We start from the raw sequence: 15508 nt of genomic DNA on the forward strand, positions 1-15508 counted from the left end.
GCCCCACAAAAATACTCAAGTAATTGCAATTGTCTCTATGTACAGCACTAGCAGAACACAACATTACTTAAGCTAGTGTTTTTTTTTTTTCTTCAACTATGCATTAGGACCAAACTGCACACAGTACAAGAAATAAGATGTAAATCCCTTTAATAAAACTCAAAATAAAACGCAGTGTAACAAAGGAAAAGAATCCAACAAAGCAAGTCGATAACATTTACAACCACAAAAGAAACCTGTACAACTCTAAATGCCTGGAGTCACTTCTATTTTCTCAAACATGTTTTTTTTTTTTTTTAGATATTTGGTGATAACTTGTGGAGGGGCGAAGTGGGGGGGTACCATGATGTGTACTTGGAACTTTTTCTTTTTTTTTTTCGCTTAGGACGCACGAGTGTCATCTCACATGGCGAGTAACATTCTGCTTCATCCGCGTTTTGTGTGTGTTTGCTATTTGTATAGGATGTCGTAATGGCCCGGTCTGTAGAGGAGGAAGATGCGCGGGTCACCGCCTTCAGGAAAGACGTGATGGTTGACCGTCCCTCCTTCGCCCCTGTCCATGTACTCCACGAGGATGGATAAGTTCAGGGCCTGGGCTAAGGCGATGATGTGAATGTGGTCGCTTTCTTTTGACATAGGCTCCACCTCCTGGGAAGGCGGAGAAGGGGAGCACAGTCAGGAGACGTCATTTTCTAGAAAATGTCAAGAACGATTCTTCAAATGGAAGTTCACTGTACCTGCTGACAAAATTCCTTGACCGAGCGGCCTCCCTCGATGAAGTGCTGGAAGAAGCCGTGCTCCCGCTGCAGGTAGCCCGAGGTGAGCAGTCGCAGATACACCACCACGTAGTCTGACACGTTCTGGTCGTTGAAGGATCTCAGCAGCTCCTTCAAGCTGGGCTGCTTCTCACACAGCTCGATCAGGCTCATGAACTGGCCGCACAGTCAGGACGCGATTTAGGGAATTGCTGGAACAGAGGATCGCTAGCATCGCTAACTCACAGTGTGGTGAAAGTCCTCGATGGTGAACTCGGTGAATCCCTCGTTAACCAGGTCCAGTTTGCTTTTCGCTGCAACCGCTTTAAACCTGAGCAGGGAGTCGACAACATGTACGCGATTTTTTTTTGTGCTAAAATAAAAATGTAATTTGGAATAATATAAATGACCACCATATAGGGCAACAACGTTAGTAAGTGAAAAACAGCAACAGTTTTTATTTATTTGAGCCAGTGGAAAATCCAAAACACTTCACAAAATTTAAAATAGTTTGTTGAGATGCCCAAATTAAAATGTTCTCATACTTTGATGAATTTCACTATCACTCAACTTTATATTAAAAAAAAAAAAAAAGTATCACTCACTTCTGCAGTTCTTTGCTGTCATCTAGTAGAGACTCGAGATGTGCAAAGCCAAAGGCTCTGTAGAAACAGTTGCCGTCTGGTCTTGTCTTGCGGATATATGAATATTTTTTGTACAAATCCTGCGATAAAGCAGCGAAAAAAAAGGATTGGCATGGACATCAACGGGGACACATGGGTGATATTTCACCCACCTTGATCTTGAGCTGATAAACTGTGTCTTCTTCGGAGTACTCCCTCTGCAGCACGGACAGTTCCTTTCTTTCTGACACTAGCGGGTTACTGTTGGCTATCTGCATGGCCAAGCATGAAATTGACAACAATAACAATAATAATTAATTGGAATCCATAAACGTGGGGGAGGGGGACACAGCATCTTCAGGTGAAATCCTCACCTCCTGTTGAATTCTGTCCTGCTGCGCAATTATGGCCTCATCATACGCCAAGCAGTTCACACCTATTACAGAGGGCAGAGTCATATTTGTATATGAATTTCTATAAAAGTCAACTAAGTCAATGTAGCAGTAAGCTAAACGACTTAAATGAGAATGACGTGACATGGAAATATGTTTATTTACAACGTCTGTAAGCTCAAAAACAAAACACGTCGCCCTCCCCTATGTCGTTTTGTTGAAAGTTCAGTACATCGCTTTAACGTTGATTTTATGTTCAAAACCGCGAGACTGCACGTCGCCTGACAAAGTGGCCAAACAAGCGTTTTCTTTGTGCAGTAATTTTAGCATTAGCCAACGAGCTATGGCCCCTTTCTAGTTGGACGCTGCATGTCAACCGCTTTGTCTGACGGAAGGACACCAGCCAAAAAGCGACAAAACCACTCGCGTTGCAAGTGACTTGAACCTCCACGACCGAGAGGGTCTCGCTGCATGTTGTCTTGTGTTTCCACTTTGCTTTTCTCACCCTCCATCTCCCCCTGTGATGTTTCTTGCTGCTCCTCCGCCATCTTAGTTGTACGGATCAGTTTCCTGATTTTTTTTCCCCCCATAACTTTATTGCTCATGTACAAAGGTACAAAAAAAACCTGTGACGTACACCGTTCGGCGCGGTACAAGAAAAAGTCGTATAGATAAAATAAAACGTATCGTACAGCACTTTGAATACAATTTCGTCATATTTACCATAATCACACGTAAAAGTGCAATTTTAAGTGGTACACAAACAAGGCTACATTCTCGAGGCTAATCGCCCGGTACCCAAACATGCAAGAGATTATTCAGCAGGTATAAAAGTGTTTATAAGATGTAACGCGTCACGCCTTCTGCACTTCCCAATATCACCGCTAGAGGGCGCTAAAGACAAGGAATACAAACTATACTGTATTGCCTTTCAATGTGGGTATGGCCAAAATAAACTGTTTTTAGTCCAATTTTATACAAGGGGGGAATTCAAAACACAAAAGGTTGGGGAATTTTTAAGTTAAGCTACAACACATATTTGTAACACAAGTCACATACTAAAGTAAGCAAGTTTCATGTGGGCATATCCCAAAACCCACAGGTTTGTAGTCAAATTGCATTCAAATAGTGTTAAGAAAAAGAAACACAAGATTATAGAAACAAAAATACAAGAGTGAGACAGAATAATACTTCATGTTTGCCAAATTTGGAGTTCTTGCTATGGCACATATTTTGGAACAGATGCACAGTAAACAATCCTGAAATCATCATGTTCCATCTGCATTTTCTCTAGTCCAGTACAAGTTTGTTGCCGACTTGTCCTTGAAACACTTTTTTAAGCGTAAACTGCTTCTTTGCGGATTCCTACACGATCTGGGCCTTGTGCACCAGGGAGGCATGCGGGCTCAAAGCAGTGTGGCCTGTCTCCTGTTTGAACCTCTTGGTGCTATTTGTGAGTTGGCTATGCACCTCAGACACCTGCGAGCGGCTCCTCTGGCTTTCCTGGTCATCAGGATGCTCCCGACTGGCGGGCCCCCCGAGGCCCTCATCCACCTCGTCGTCGTTGTCCGTCGTGGAGGGAGTGGTGTAGTCCGGGGAATGGTGGCGCAGGGACCTGACGGAGCTCCCTGGCCTTGACCATTCCTCCTTTTGCTCCCTGGTGGACTTGATGGGCAACGGTGTCGGCACGCGACAAGGAAGGAACGTTCCCTGCTACAGACGTACACAACACACACAAATGCACAGTTGTAGAATCTAGTTTCATTTGCGCTGTAAGCGATATCGGTATTTAGTTTGGAGTTAACTGTCAAACTAAAGACGTAATAAAGATTTCACACATTGTCTATTTAAATATGAGATATGTTTCGTTTTTAAAACATCATTGGTGGCTACGCTAAAGCTACTGTAAAATCCTATTGAAATGCTAATGGAAAATTAGCATTGAGTTTGGTGACTTCTACTATTCTCATTAGTATTTATTTTTCTTTATTTAACTCGGTAACGGAATTATTTTCCGACTGTTACATCAAATTATGTTTAAAGTTGAATTTTCAAGAGTTCAAGGAATTTTTATTGCCGTCCCAACCCACATTTCCACGCATGGCTCAAAATACAGTACCCGAGGTCCCAGGTTAGACGCTAGACTTGTGAACATGAAACTAGAACAACAAAATAAAATCAAATAAACATGATAAAAATGCGTACTATAAATAACTGTGCTTATTATTCTTTCCCCCTATAATCGCCTAGCGTTAATCAAATGTCATTCGACTGTCTTGCTCACCTCATCGTGGTCCATGAAGCTCTCTCTGACCTTTTGCGAGTTGAGTAGGACCGGCCGACCCAGATTGTCGTACGCACCCCCTCCCCCTTCTCCTGCCCTCCCACCCATGATCGTCGAATGGCTCTCACGACTCGGGGCCATCTCCTAAACAGACACAGAAGATGATTTGCTAACCGTTTTCTTCAAGCGACACTGGCAAGAGAACTCGACCGGGGTTTCTTGTCATGCAGTTGTTGTTTTTTTTTTGGTGGAATATGACAATTTTGAGTGGTTCTAACTACTCTCAGAGTCAGAGAAAGGAATAAAAGGAGCATCAAGTTTGATCGCTGTGACGAGCAGACTGACCCCGAGGGACGACAAGGTTCCCTCCACCCTCAGCGGGATGCTCTCCTCCGTCTGCAATGACAGCAAATAGAATTTTATACTTGCTGGCAAACTTGCTGGAAGTTCTCCCGTCAAACTTTGCCGTTCCCTCAAGAGAGATAAAGCAATGCCTCCTTCCCTGTCTCATCCCGAGTGCTTCATTATGTCTTCAATTCATGTCAGACAAAGAATCACTGACTAAAATCTGACGGTTTTGTCTCCCGAGCAGAATTGGGTCGCGTAGACGGATGGGGAGAAAAAGCGGGATTGTGTTTGTTCTGTGTTGTAGGGGAGAAAAGAATCATTCAGTACCGCTCCTCTGGCATCTGTGCTGACCGAGTTGATCCTCCTCAAAGAAGCTTGCCAAGACAGAGTGCTTATTTCCTCCCTGTGTGCAATCAAAGACGGTGAGATGAGTTCTCCGCTTTTTGTAGAAAGTATTCCAAAAAATATCAAAACTAACTGTACTGAAAACCCCCAGAATATTATGAGCTTGTTCCATACTTCTTCTCGGTCAGTTCCCTCTTGAGCCTCTTGTTCTTTTTCTTGTGGTGACAGGTGACGGTGATGATGACGACCAGCATCAAGAGGAGCAACGCCGCAGCTATCACACCCACGACAACCATCGTCATCGTCTCCGTCATCGCTTGCCTCAGGGGAAACTCTGAAGTAGGGAAGGCGGCAAGTGGTCGAAACGAGGGATAGATGGACGGGGGCGGGGGGGTTCAAAGCCTCGACTGTCGAGGTCTACCTGACACGATAATCTCCACCTCCGCCACGCCAACGCCAACGTCATTCTTCGCCACGCACTGGTAGGTGCCGCTGTCTGATTGGCTGAGGGGCCGCCTGAACGCCAGGGTTCCGTTGGGGTGAGGGGTCAAACCCTCGGGTAAAGCCTCACCATCTCTGCAAATAAAGAAACCACAAGTCGTTACTGTCCAATCTCATTCTTTCCACATCTGTGGTTCTTTAAGGACAATGAGTCCAAACTTCTGGACGGAATGTGGACGTATTTGGAAGTAACCAAATTCAAACTCAAGTCTGAAGTGTTAAAGGGTTTTACTTTAAATCATTTGTAAAAGGCTTCAAAATAAACAAACAAAATAAATAAATAATGCTCGTCCACACCCAAAAAGTATGAATGAATGAACGAATAAATAAATTAATTAATTAAAAATGCTCGTTCAAGCATTATTTGGATTTATTTGGAAGTAACCGAATTAAATCTCAAGTCTAGAGTGTTCGTGTTCTGAATAACATTAATAAATCATTTCTAAAACGCTTTAAAATAAACAAAGAAACAAACACCCAAAATAAATTTAAAACAAAATAAAACAAACAAACAAACAAACAAATAAATAAATAAATAAGGCTTGTCCAAGAGCAAGTACATTTTCTGTTTCCTTTTATGCAACATGCAGTTTCCGAATGAGCATTTTCGAAACAGTCAATGACTTCATCCATTCTGTTCCCCTTTTCCATCAGTCGTCTCGCTCACACACTTTCGGTTCCCTCCGCAATGTGGGCTACCTTTCCCTTTCCTCGCTCGAGGTTGCGTCACCCAGACGCCTGTTGTTGACAAAACCAACAGGTTCGGCCCGCCTCATGCTCGATCGTATAATCGCTAATATGTTGTTGTTTAGGTAGTATGTCAAAAATGTGTGTTTTAAACTGCTCAAAGTTGTCTTCATCGTTTGTAGCGATTACACATTCAAAGGCTAACGATAACTACGATGACGGGCGCGGTAAAAAACGAGTTCACACCCCTGACTTAAAGTGACTTGTACATGTTGTTTTCTCTTAAACGTAACAACATCTGCCACACCCTGATGACTGATATTAATCCCATAAATTGAGCAAACACACGATGACTCGAGTACGACGGGTTCAATGCGCGAGCAATCTGCCACTGTTGATATGTGGCGTCATCACGCTCGGAGTTACTGGAAAAATAACCGACCAGACGCTGAGTCAACAGTTATCTTGGTGGGTACCTGGCCCAGGTGAACTGCTGCGGTTTCGGGTTTCCTCCACTCGTGCAAGTCAGGGCTGCATGCTCCAGGCCCACATACCAGTCCCCGTTGTAGCCCGTCACCTCAGAATCGGGAGGAACTGGGAATGATACGTGCAACCATGAGTAAGGTTGACCTGATTTAGTCGTCCACTTTTCGATCCCACTCACAGTGTACGACCAGTTTGTTTTGGTGCCTGCGTGGGCCCGTTGTGAGAGTCGGATGCCACACCAGACAATCCAGTTTCTTCCCGTTCATTTTTCTCAGAGGGTGCAAGGAGAAGTAGGTGGTGACAGCCCCGTTGGCCCAGGAACGGTTGATAGACTGACCGTGTAGCTCAGTGTCCCATGACAGCTGCGGCGGCGGGCGGGCCAAAGAGCGGCACGACGCCGCCTGCCGGTATGACTGTCCCTCGACCAGAATCACGGGCTCCAGGGAGGAGATCGGGATGGCTGGAGGAGAAACATGATGTCAAATATTTCTGTTAGAATCCCACTTTTTGGAAAATATGCTAAATATCTAACGTTGGCGAAACGAGTCAATAACACTGGTCCCAACATTGACCCCTGTGGGATGCCACGTGTATTTGTATCGACAAAGTGACGAGAAACTCACTCCAGACCATGAGGGTCACAATTTGGTCGAAGTTTCCAAACGGGTAAGAGTTGATGTGGCACTTGTAGCGCCCCTCGTGCGAGACATCTGTGCTGAAGACTACCAAAGACGAGTCCTCGGTCGGGATGCTGCTGTTAAATCGCACCTGGCCAGACCACGCTCCAAAAGCTGGAAACAATAAATATTTAACGTCATTGTTTCATGACACCTTTAAAAGTTGAAGAGATTTGTTTACATTATTGTGGTCATTTGAATGATTTATATCATTTTTGGGGTCAAATTGTTCAGCCCTACTGGTGCGTACCGGTCTGGCCGTCAATGTGGTGAGCCGTGATGATCTGCTCCCAGCCCTCTGGGGTCTCCTTGTACCATGTGACCTGCACCACCAACTCCGTTTCTCCCGGCCGGAAGCGGCAGGGCAGGACCGTCTCCTTTTCGGCCAGGGAGAAGATGGAGTCGTTCGGGGGCCGCTGGACAAATTCTCCTCCGCTCGCTGCAATCAAGAAGATTTTTTTCCAGAGTAATGCTATGAAACTAAGACAATAGACCGCATTGAATCCGTTATTCCAGTTCCATGGAGCAAATATTAGAATTTAGGTTCTGATGGTGTTTAGGTCAGCAGAAGTCTTCCTGGCCTGTAGGTGTCCCAATATTTTTGCGGAACAAGACTAGGACTCAAAGACCATCACGGCTTTGCGCTACCAGTACAAGTGAAATATGTCGCTTGACAAGTTACACGAGACAACGTGTCGTAGCGCATCGTGTCTGGACACGGCAGGAATTAACGACAGACAAAAAAAAGTGTCGTGTGTGCGGCCTGTTTACAAAATGTCTTTGCTGTGCTGAGATGTCACGTGACCCAAACCTGCATCAAACGGGATGACCTCTGTGTGGTCGATACCGACCTTGGATTTGCTTGGCATCATCTTTTCCGATCACAACTGCCTCTACAAATGTGAGTGTTTCGTCACACTGAGAGAAGCAATGATTCACAACGCCGCATTGTGAGAACGGGACAGCATGCGTCAAGCCGAGGAGCCGTGATTCATGCATTTCCCGTGAGCACCGGTGCTCACCACCTATCAGTCTCGCGCCTCGTGTGGAATCCACCGACATATTACTTCATCGTTTTTTGTGTCCATGTGGAAGACAAGGCATGAACACGTTTAATAAATGGGTTTGACCAATGAATCGGCAGGTATTAGCCACCTTAATAATCGGCAAAAATCGGCAATTTTTAAGGACCGATTATGCAGGCTTTTTTGTCGTCGTTTTTTACAACCCTACACTAACACCTTGATTATTCACCCCATTCAAAAAAATCCAAAATATGAAAGAAAATTGAAAAAAAGTGCATATATATATATATATATATATAAACACAGTATATCACACACAGTATATCATACAATGTGACTGTTGAGGGTTTTTTTTTACGCAATAAAAAATTGGATCAACAGCAACCAGTTTTTCCTGATACGTCAGGCAGCAGCATGCCGTTGTTATTTTTTCTTGGCCTGTCAAGAAAGGCTGCTCCACTCAAATGCGTTTTCTCGCCAACGTCCCAAGCGCGAGTACTTTATTGTGAATCTTTAATGACGAGGGGAAACAACATCTTTTTTTTTTTGTTTCCATAATTTGTTTGCGTCGTCGAAAGACGATTAAGAGCATATGTTCAATGGAAGAGGAAATAAAGATCCTACGACAAAGCAAAAAAATGTTTCTTACCAGAGATCCGGGCAACCAGGAGACACAACAAGAGTCCTCTGATCCAGGATGTCATCCTCCCAAGACTTGCTGCACCACTTGAGCAAACAAATCATCAGCCTAAGCTGTTGAACGCAGACATGCTTCTGGTTCCTTGAGTCCAAAAATAGTACATCGAGTTTTAAGATTCGGTCCCGTTTCTGTGGTGGTTTGTCACACACATGGTGAGAGCAGAAAGGCTCACCTGTCAGGGATACACCTGTTTGCATTAGTTGCTCACTCGTGCTTCCACCTCCTCGCCACAAGTCAACTTTCCGGTTTGGCCGAGGCCACAGTTAATACCGCATGCGCTGGTTTTTACTTGCTCATGCCCGGAGGCTGCAAACGAGACACATGTGCCGGCAAACAAGGCACAAAATCTGCCACCTTTTGGTCTGTGTGAACACCTTCTTTCTTCAGTCATAACAAAGTTCAGTGGCACATTTGTATCTTAATTATTGAACGCTTGTTTAATATTTTTTTTAGATTCAAAAACTGGATGCATTTCAAGGAATCTGATCAATTGTGAAGGTTATTTAAGATTTTACAAAAAAATGTGTCCTAGCACTGACCCTTGCGGGATGCCACACACAATGTTCTTCTAGCTTACAAGTGCCTTCTCACCAAATTGAAAATATTGATTGTAGTTTTCAGATAATGATTTATATATCACCATTATCGATTTTGCGTTAGGACTGTAGCCATAAATTTGTGGATTTCCGCCAGTTTTAAAGATCTTCACGTCTTAATATTTGTCACAGGAAAAATGACACTTATCACTGAGATGATTTTTATACAATTTGTAGATCATGCCAGTCAATGCATGTTTGAAAGTTTACTTTCTATTACATAGTTTGCACCCCAGTTGCTCATGCTAATAGTTTGCACACCGGCTAGATGCTAATGCTAATGGTAGGGTGCTTTGAGCATTGCAGCATTCTCTTTTTCTCTCTATGTGTTTATTTTGCTTTCTCAATTTCATTTTGGTTTTATGCAACAACTTTGAGAACAAACAGGAAGCTCTGTATTCTTTGAATATTCGGAATATTGTAAAAATAAAACACATTTAAATTATACTCACAATACCCATAGGCATTTATTCTTAATACTGCGTAAACTTTACAAGGCTTAATTGGTAACTTTTTTGTGACCTTAAATATATATTTCTAGCAGGTTATACTACCCCTAGTGTCCAAGGCGTGTACACCATAAATAGCCCAATAAATTGAAGCAAAAAAAAAAAGTGGTATTGAATCACGTCTCTATTTTTTATTCATAACTGCCCAATAGAGTAAATCAAGAACAAATTCTCAAAACGTGTGACGCAACATTATTTTTCATTGCCTCCGAATTTGCATTGCACCTAAAGCTCGCCAAAATAAGCGTAGGATAAAAACTTTTTTGTGACGCTAAATATATATTTCTACCAGGTTATACTACCCCCTAGTGGCCAAGGCGTGTACACCATAAATAGCCCAATAAATTGAAGCAAAAAAAAAAAAAAAAGTGGTATTGAATCACGTCTCTATTTTTTATTCATAACTGCCCAATATAGTAAATCAAGAACAAATTCTCAAAACGTAAGTGACGCAACATTATTTTTCATTGCCCCCGAATTTGCATTGCACCTAAAGCTCGCCAAAATAAGCGTAGGATTAAAATTACGATTGCGGTCTCCTTTCCTCGTCACTTAACGCTGTCAATTACGGCATATGTGTCCTGGGCATGAGGAGTCAAACCCTGAGAAGACAATGAGCAACAAGTCAATGTGTGGGTGCCAGTAGCTAAAATTTTTCATAGACTTACAGTGTAGATGGCTTCTTGAGAACTCTATCAAAGACAGAAAGGGGAGGGGGCATGTTATCAAAAAAAAAAAAAGATACATTAGTTGTACATGTTTGTGGGCAGAATTTTACCTGCTTGATATTTGCATTCCCCTTGGCATGCTTCTTAAAAGTGCTGATCTGTAGGTCGAACATTAGAATTTACTCATTAGCTTATCATGTTAGTTAGCATTAAACTATATCTTTCACCTTTATTTGTAGGCATAAAACTCCTCCCCTCCCCCTTTTAGGTTTCTTTCACAATCACACAGGAAGTGAAGCCACATCCACAGGCACACTGGTATACTTTTATTTTGGGCTGGCCGCCTATTTATTTGAGTGTGACTTAATTGGGATGCTTTGAAAAGGACAAGGGGGGGGGGGGGGGGATGCTAACCTTGAGTCTGCAGTAGAGCGCAGTCAGGATGATGCCGTACAAAAACAGAAGACCGTCCAGCACATAACAGAGTTCGGGTTCGCCCAGAGCGGCTACAGGAAGAAGATAAAAATGTTGTTTTTAGATGAAATTATGATACAGGTGTTCCTAATGAAGTGTCCAGTGTGGTTGTATTTTGGGGGAGCTCAAATAATGATTAAAGTGGGATCAATTAAAATATAAATTAATGACGTACGTATAGCAATGTTAATTTACGAAACAAAGCGAGTTTTGACTTTTCTAAGTTGAGGACAAAACAAGACAGAAATTTATTCTGTACATTTTCCTGACAGCAAAACTTACAGATATTGTGATTCACGCATTTCAAATTTGATCAAAATTTTAAAATTTTCAGTTCATCCAACTGTTTTTGCTTTTTAGGTCTTGTAGCCAAATTGAAAGGAAATGAATCAGTCGTCACATGACGGCAGTGACATTTGTCTTGGAAAAAGCTTGACTGCTTGTTACTTTTGAATCGTGGCTGGCTAAAAACAAACTAAGTCAGTCAGTCGAGTCTTTTCACCCCTCTACCAACCATAGACAATCACCAACTTTTTTGTTTTGTCCACAAACGATGCCTGATGGTATCAGCTTCTTTTCGCAAATGAGAAAATAGGACAAAATTAAGTTTAACGACGCTTCGCAAACGCTCGTCGCCATCGGTAACCAAAACGCACAACACTCCGCAACTCACCAGCTCGCCCGAAACTCATCCACAAGGGAACGGCCGCCAGAACCGGACTCCTGCGCCACGAGGCCATGGTTCTATCCGGTCCAAAACACGAAATGACACGACGAGTTTCCTGCACAAGAATGACAAAGTGCAAAAAAAAAAAAAAAAAAAGCCTACCAAAAAAAAGACAGCAGAGAGGGGGAAGTTGTGGTCTGAGGGCCAAGTCCGTCTGTCTCATATCTGCTCAGGCCACTCCCTCTTTTGAAGACCAAACCACAGTAAAGTCAAACCTTTTTTTTCTCACATTAGAAATGAGAGAGTCTTCTTTTTGATTGTGACCATAAACTATTTATTAGGTATTTATACATCACAGAACATCAGGTGAGCGGGTCAGAGCTTAGCGGTCCACCTCCCCAAACACGATGTCCTGCGTACCTGTCGAGGGGGGGGGGAGGAAAAAAAAAAAAAAAAGTTGCGGCGATAGAGTCGGAGGCAGCTTTCGTTGATGATGTCGCTTACCAATAATGGCCACGACGTCTGCTAGCATATGTCCTTTGGCCATTTTGTCCAGACCGGCCTAGTAGAGTGCAAACAGTGTCAGTTATCGATTTATCAGCAACTTTGGCAAAGTAAATTCAAAAGGAAGCAGGAAAGAAGAAGGAGACGTTGTATAAATAAAAACAGCACGGTCAGGACTTGAGGAAGTCAGCGTGGCCTCCAGCAAGCAAGTGCCGCTCGATGCCTTTTTAAATATTTCAGCGACGTCTTACCAGATGGGCGAATCCGGGCGCTTTAATCTTGCAGCGGTAGGGTCTGCTGGAACCGTCCGACACCAAGTAAACACCAAACTCCCCCTGGTGAAAAGAAAACACGCAAATAAATGCGAGTAAGCAGGAAACATCACAATTGCTTTGTTTTTTTTTTTACTGTTTGTTTGTTCGTAAGCAGATGCACAAACAAGGCAACTCCTTTTCGTTAAAGGAAACTACACTTGTGTAGTCTGCTTGGGACAGTGTTTGTTTGCCAAAATTTGGTTCAAAGTGAAGTTATGCTAGTTATTGGAGCATAAATACGAAGTCTGCTAACCTGTGTTATGGGTTTGGCCGTGTGATGGAAGCAATAACGTGTCAAACCACTTATTGGTGCTATTGTTTATAGTTTATATATATTATATATATATATATATATATATGGGCTAAAGAGTTTATTATACACGATTATTTCAATAATCACCAGTTAAAGCCGCTCATTTAGATTCGTTTCAAATTCAGTAATAGAGCAACAGACAAGGAATTTTCATACGACTCAGACCGGTTGAGTGAAGTTCAAGTCAATCTTTACGTTTCACAGATAAAAACACACGACGAGGTTGAAGCGTTCTCACCTTGGGGGCTTCCACTGCGGTGTATGTGGCCCCCGGGGGGACCTGGTAGCCCTCCGTGTAGAGCTTAAAGTGGTGGATCAAGGACTCCATGGACATCTGGCAAAAAGCAGCACACATCAGCATCGCCTCCGCCGGCCGTGCTTTGCGCTCGTTGGACTCACCTTCATCTCAGATCTCTTGGGCGGAGCCACCTTGGCATCGTCCACCTTGATCTCGCCTTCCGGCATCTTGTTGAGGGATTGGTGCATGATCCGCAGCGACTGCCTCATCTCCTCCACCCGGCACAGATAGCTGCACGAGACGCGGGTGAGCCGAGGAGTACCGAAATGGAGAAGCGGAGGGCTCTGTCGTTCACGCACCGATCGTAGCAGTCGCCGTTGCTTCCGATCGGGACGTCAAATTCCACCTCGTCGTATTTGTCGTACGGCTGCGACTTACGAAGGTCCCACTTGATGCCAGAACCTCTCAGCATCACACCGCTGACGGAGGAGCAAGAGCGTGAAAATACAGTACGGCCAAAAGATTAATTGGATTTATTGTGCTGGTTGAAAAATACATGAAAAAAAATAGTAGGTCGCAATATTAACGTAGAAAAAATAAAAATGGTTCCGCTCTGACCTGAAGCCATAGTTGAGTGCTTCCTCCGCAGTCACCACACCGATGTCAACGGTGCGGTTCTTCCAGATTCGGTTATTCGTCAACATCTGCAAAAATGGTCGGCAGGTAATTCAGCGTCGTCGCCGATGTCGCATCGCATCTCCAAGACGTGATAACGCACCTCTTCCACCTCATCGATGCGAATGGAGAAGTTCTTGCACCACTGGTAGATGTCGTCCATTAAGCCCAAAGGAAGATCCTGCGACACGGCGAGAGAGTCCGCCAATCAGCGCTCAGGCGCCATTTGCACTTTGATTTGCTTCGGTTACCTGATGAACACCGCCAGGGCGGACGTAGGCGGCATGCATTCTGGCTCCGGACACTCGTTCGTAGAACTCAAACATCTGAGAAGAGGGAAGTCGGAATGTCAAGCGTCTCGGAGTCTCCAATGGAGCGTGTTTTCGACCGCCACCTTCTCTCTCTCCTCGAACATCCAGAAGAACGGGGTCATGGCGCCTATGTCGAGTGCGTGAGTGGTGATAGCCATGATGTGGTTGAGGATGCGGGTCATCTCCCCATACAGAACTAACATTTTGCAACAGAGGAGCAATTGAGTTGCAAATTCTGCATCCAAGGTCCGTTTTGTCAGATGTCACCTCTGATCCACTCAGCACGAGGTGGCGCCCTGATGTTGAGAAGCTTTTCCACAGCCAACGAGTAGGCCTGCTCGTTGCACATCATGGAAACGTAGTCCAAGCGGTCAAAGTAGGGTAGAGCCTTTGGTACAAGGAGGAAATCCGGTGTTTTGACTCCAAATCCTTTCTTTTTTTTTTTACATTCCAAGAGTCGTACCTGCAGGTAAGTCTTGTACTCGATGAGTTTCTCCGTGCCGCGGTGAAGCAAGCCAATATGGGGGTCACACTTTTTAACAGACTCGCCGCTGAGCTCCATTACCAGGCGCAGCACTCCGTGAGCGGCCGGATGCTGTGGGCCAAAGTTGATGGTCAGGTTGGACACGTCCTTCTCGGCCGGAGGATCCTTGTCTAGCCAAACAAATGCAACGCTTGAAAAATAATGAAGGGAACATACTTGGCATTTCCGAGAGTGAAAATGTTACCATTCCATGGGGGTGGTTTCCAGTTCTTATTAATAGCAGTGGGGTACATCACCGCGCCGGCATATTGCTCAGTCCATTCCACATCTGGCTGCCACTGTTTCTCCCTAATAATCAACATAAATGTGTGACTACGTTGCAGTAAAGCGATTAGCTTGATGGCTAGGTGGCTAACTATGGAACTTCTATTGCAGCTACGCGCGTTCATTCGTATTAAAATAATGCCATAAGGATATATATATATATATACATATATATATATATATATTATTTTTACAGTTTACAGGTCAAAATGCATAATTTCGGTATTCTGCGAACGTTAGCATTTGTGTGAGTCCAGTTTTGCAGCACAATAACAGGAAAATGTGTTCGATGTAAAATTCGTGACATTTAGGCTTTGCTCTTACTTACCTGCTTTGAAAGACAGCGCAGCAGGGACTCCCAATATGATTATTTTTTGGATTAAAGATTAATTTTGCTGAAGGACGTCCTAGTTTAGTAAGCGACCTCAACATCGTGGCCGCCATCTTGGCTGTCAAGCCAGCGCTGTTGAGTGACGTCACACAGTTTCTTCTTCGCTGGTCATATGCGGCGAAATAAAGCACACGACTGCCACCGACTGGTAATGTTTGCAAAATCGAATCAAGTCAAGCAGTATTGTTTGTATTTTTTTTTTAAAGTGACACGTCAC

General features: G+C 43.8%; 4 protein-coding genes across 5 annotated transcripts; all 4 read right to left on the reverse strand.

The window, feature by feature from the left end:
• Window positions 1–133: 133 nt before the first annotated feature.
• On the reverse strand, window positions 134–2379 carry otub1b (OTU deubiquitinase, ubiquitin aldehyde binding 1b). The gene is made up of 7 exons (XM_088394551.1): window positions 2276–2379; window positions 1753–1814; window positions 1552–1650; window positions 1361–1479; window positions 1002–1086; window positions 738–932; window positions 134–648 (listed from the first exon to the last, which is right to left on the reverse strand). Exons 1-7 carry the CDS (start codon window positions 2373–2375, stop codon window positions 451–453), a joined length of 858 nt encoding a protein of 285 aa, XP_088250677.1. The 5' UTR covers window positions 2376–2379; the 3' UTR covers window positions 134–450.
• Window positions 2345–9892, reverse strand: LOC148403286 (nectin-4-like). The gene is made up of 11 exons (XM_088394524.1): window positions 8773–9892; window positions 7349–7537; window positions 7045–7212; window positions 6600–6881; window positions 6412–6529; window positions 5169–5323; window positions 4922–5081; window positions 4730–4805; window positions 4400–4450; window positions 4055–4198; window positions 2345–3483 (listed from the first exon to the last, which is right to left on the reverse strand). The coding sequence occupies exons 1-11, from the start codon at window positions 8825–8827 to the stop codon at window positions 3136–3138; spliced, it is 1746 nt and encodes a 581-aa protein (XP_088250650.1). The 5' UTR covers window positions 8828–9892; the 3' UTR covers window positions 2345–3135.
• Window positions 9893–10302: 410 nt separating this feature from the next.
• fcer1g (Fc epsilon receptor IgFc epsilon receptor Ig) lies at window positions 10303–11957 on the reverse strand. Of its 2 annotated transcripts, XM_088394560.1 has the most exons (5): window positions 11744–11935; window positions 11011–11102; window positions 10707–10754; window positions 10597–10620; window positions 10303–10530 (listed from the first exon to the last, which is right to left on the reverse strand). In XM_088394560.1, exons 1-5 carry the CDS (start codon window positions 11808–11810, stop codon window positions 10477–10479), a joined length of 285 nt encoding a protein of 94 aa, XP_088250686.1. In that variant the 5' UTR covers window positions 11811–11935; the 3' UTR covers window positions 10303–10476. The 2 variants fall into 2 exon arrangements, with proteins under 2 accessions (XP_088250686.1, XP_088250696.1); XM_088394570.1 differs by lacking the exon at window positions 10707–10754 and having other exon boundaries at window positions 11744–11957.
• An 87-nt stretch (window positions 11958–12044) lies between these two features.
• Window positions 12045–15395, reverse strand: ndufs2 (NADH:ubiquinone oxidoreductase core subunit S2). Its single transcript, XM_088394536.1, has 14 exons — window positions 15229–15395; window positions 14821–14924; window positions 14556–14746; window positions 14360–14480; window positions 14176–14288; window positions 14033–14107; window positions 13885–13962; window positions 13725–13810; window positions 13466–13585; window positions 13268–13397; window positions 13107–13202; window positions 12493–12576; window positions 12242–12299; window positions 12045–12157 (listed from the first exon to the last, which is right to left on the reverse strand). The coding sequence occupies exons 1-14, from the start codon at window positions 15342–15344 to the stop codon at window positions 12120–12122; spliced, it is 1410 nt and encodes a 469-aa protein (XP_088250662.1). The 5' UTR covers window positions 15345–15395; the 3' UTR covers window positions 12045–12119.
• Window positions 15396–15508: the final 113 nt, after the last annotated feature.

This window comes from Syngnathus floridae, chromosome 1 (assembly GCF_059516105.1).
Source record: "Syngnathus floridae isolate MCC-2025c chromosome 1, RoL_Sflo_1.0, whole genome shotgun sequence".
Lineage (NCBI taxonomy): Eukaryota > Metazoa > Chordata > Actinopteri > Syngnathiformes > Syngnathidae > Syngnathus > Syngnathus floridae.

Excerpts from the sequence above, each read along its gene's own strand:
- otub1b (XM_088394551.1), bottom strand. The coding sequence starts at position 2,375 with ATGAGCAATAAAGTTATGGGGGGAAAAAAAATCAGGAAACTGATCCGT. Across the intron at positions 1,815-2,275 it reads ATCACAGGGGGAGATGGAGG|GTGTGAACTGCTTGGCGTAT; the intron begins GTGAGAAAAGCA and ends CCTCTGTAATAG. Across the intron at positions 1,087-1,360 it reads GACAGCAAAGAACTGCAGAA|GTTTAAAGCGGTTGCAGCGA; the intron begins GTGAGTGATACT and ends CTCCCTGCTCAG.
- LOC148403286 (XM_088394524.1), bottom strand. The coding sequence starts at position 8,827 with ATGACATCCTGGATCAGAGGACTCTTGTTGTGTCTCCTGGTTGCCCGG. Across the intron at positions 5,082-5,168 it reads GGTGGAGATTATCGTGTCAG|AGTTTCCCCTGAGGCAAGCG; the intron begins GTAGACCTCGAC and ends TCCCTACTTCAG. Across the intron at positions 4,806-4,921 it reads AGGGAACTGACCGAGAAGAA|GGAGGAAATAAGCACTCTGT; the intron begins GTATGGAACAAG and ends GATTGCACACAG.
- fcer1g (XM_088394560.1), bottom strand. The coding sequence starts at position 11,810 with ATGGCCTCGTGGCGCAGGAGTCCGGTTCTGGCGGCCGTTCCCTTGTGG. Across the intron at positions 10,755-11,010 it reads CGCTCTACTGCAGACTCAAG|ATCAGCACTTTTAAGAAGCA; the intron begins GTTAGCATCCCC and ends TTCGACCTACAG. Across the intron at positions 10,621-10,706 it reads GGAATGCAAATATCAAGCAG|AGTTCTCAAGAAGCCATCTA; the intron begins GTAAAATTCTGC and ends TGTCTTTGATAG.
- ndufs2 (XM_088394536.1), bottom strand. The coding sequence starts at position 15,344 with ATGGCGGCCACGATGTTGAGGTCGCTTACTAAACTAGGACGTCCTTCA. Across the intron at positions 13,811-13,884 it reads GCATCGATGAGGTGGAAGAG|ATGTTGACGAATAACCGAAT; the intron begins GTGCGTTATCAC and ends CCATTTTTGCAG. Across the intron at positions 12,300-12,492 it reads CGCCCGGATTCGCCCATCTG|GCCGGTCTGGACAAAATGGC; the intron begins GTAAGACGTCGC and ends GCACTCTACTAG.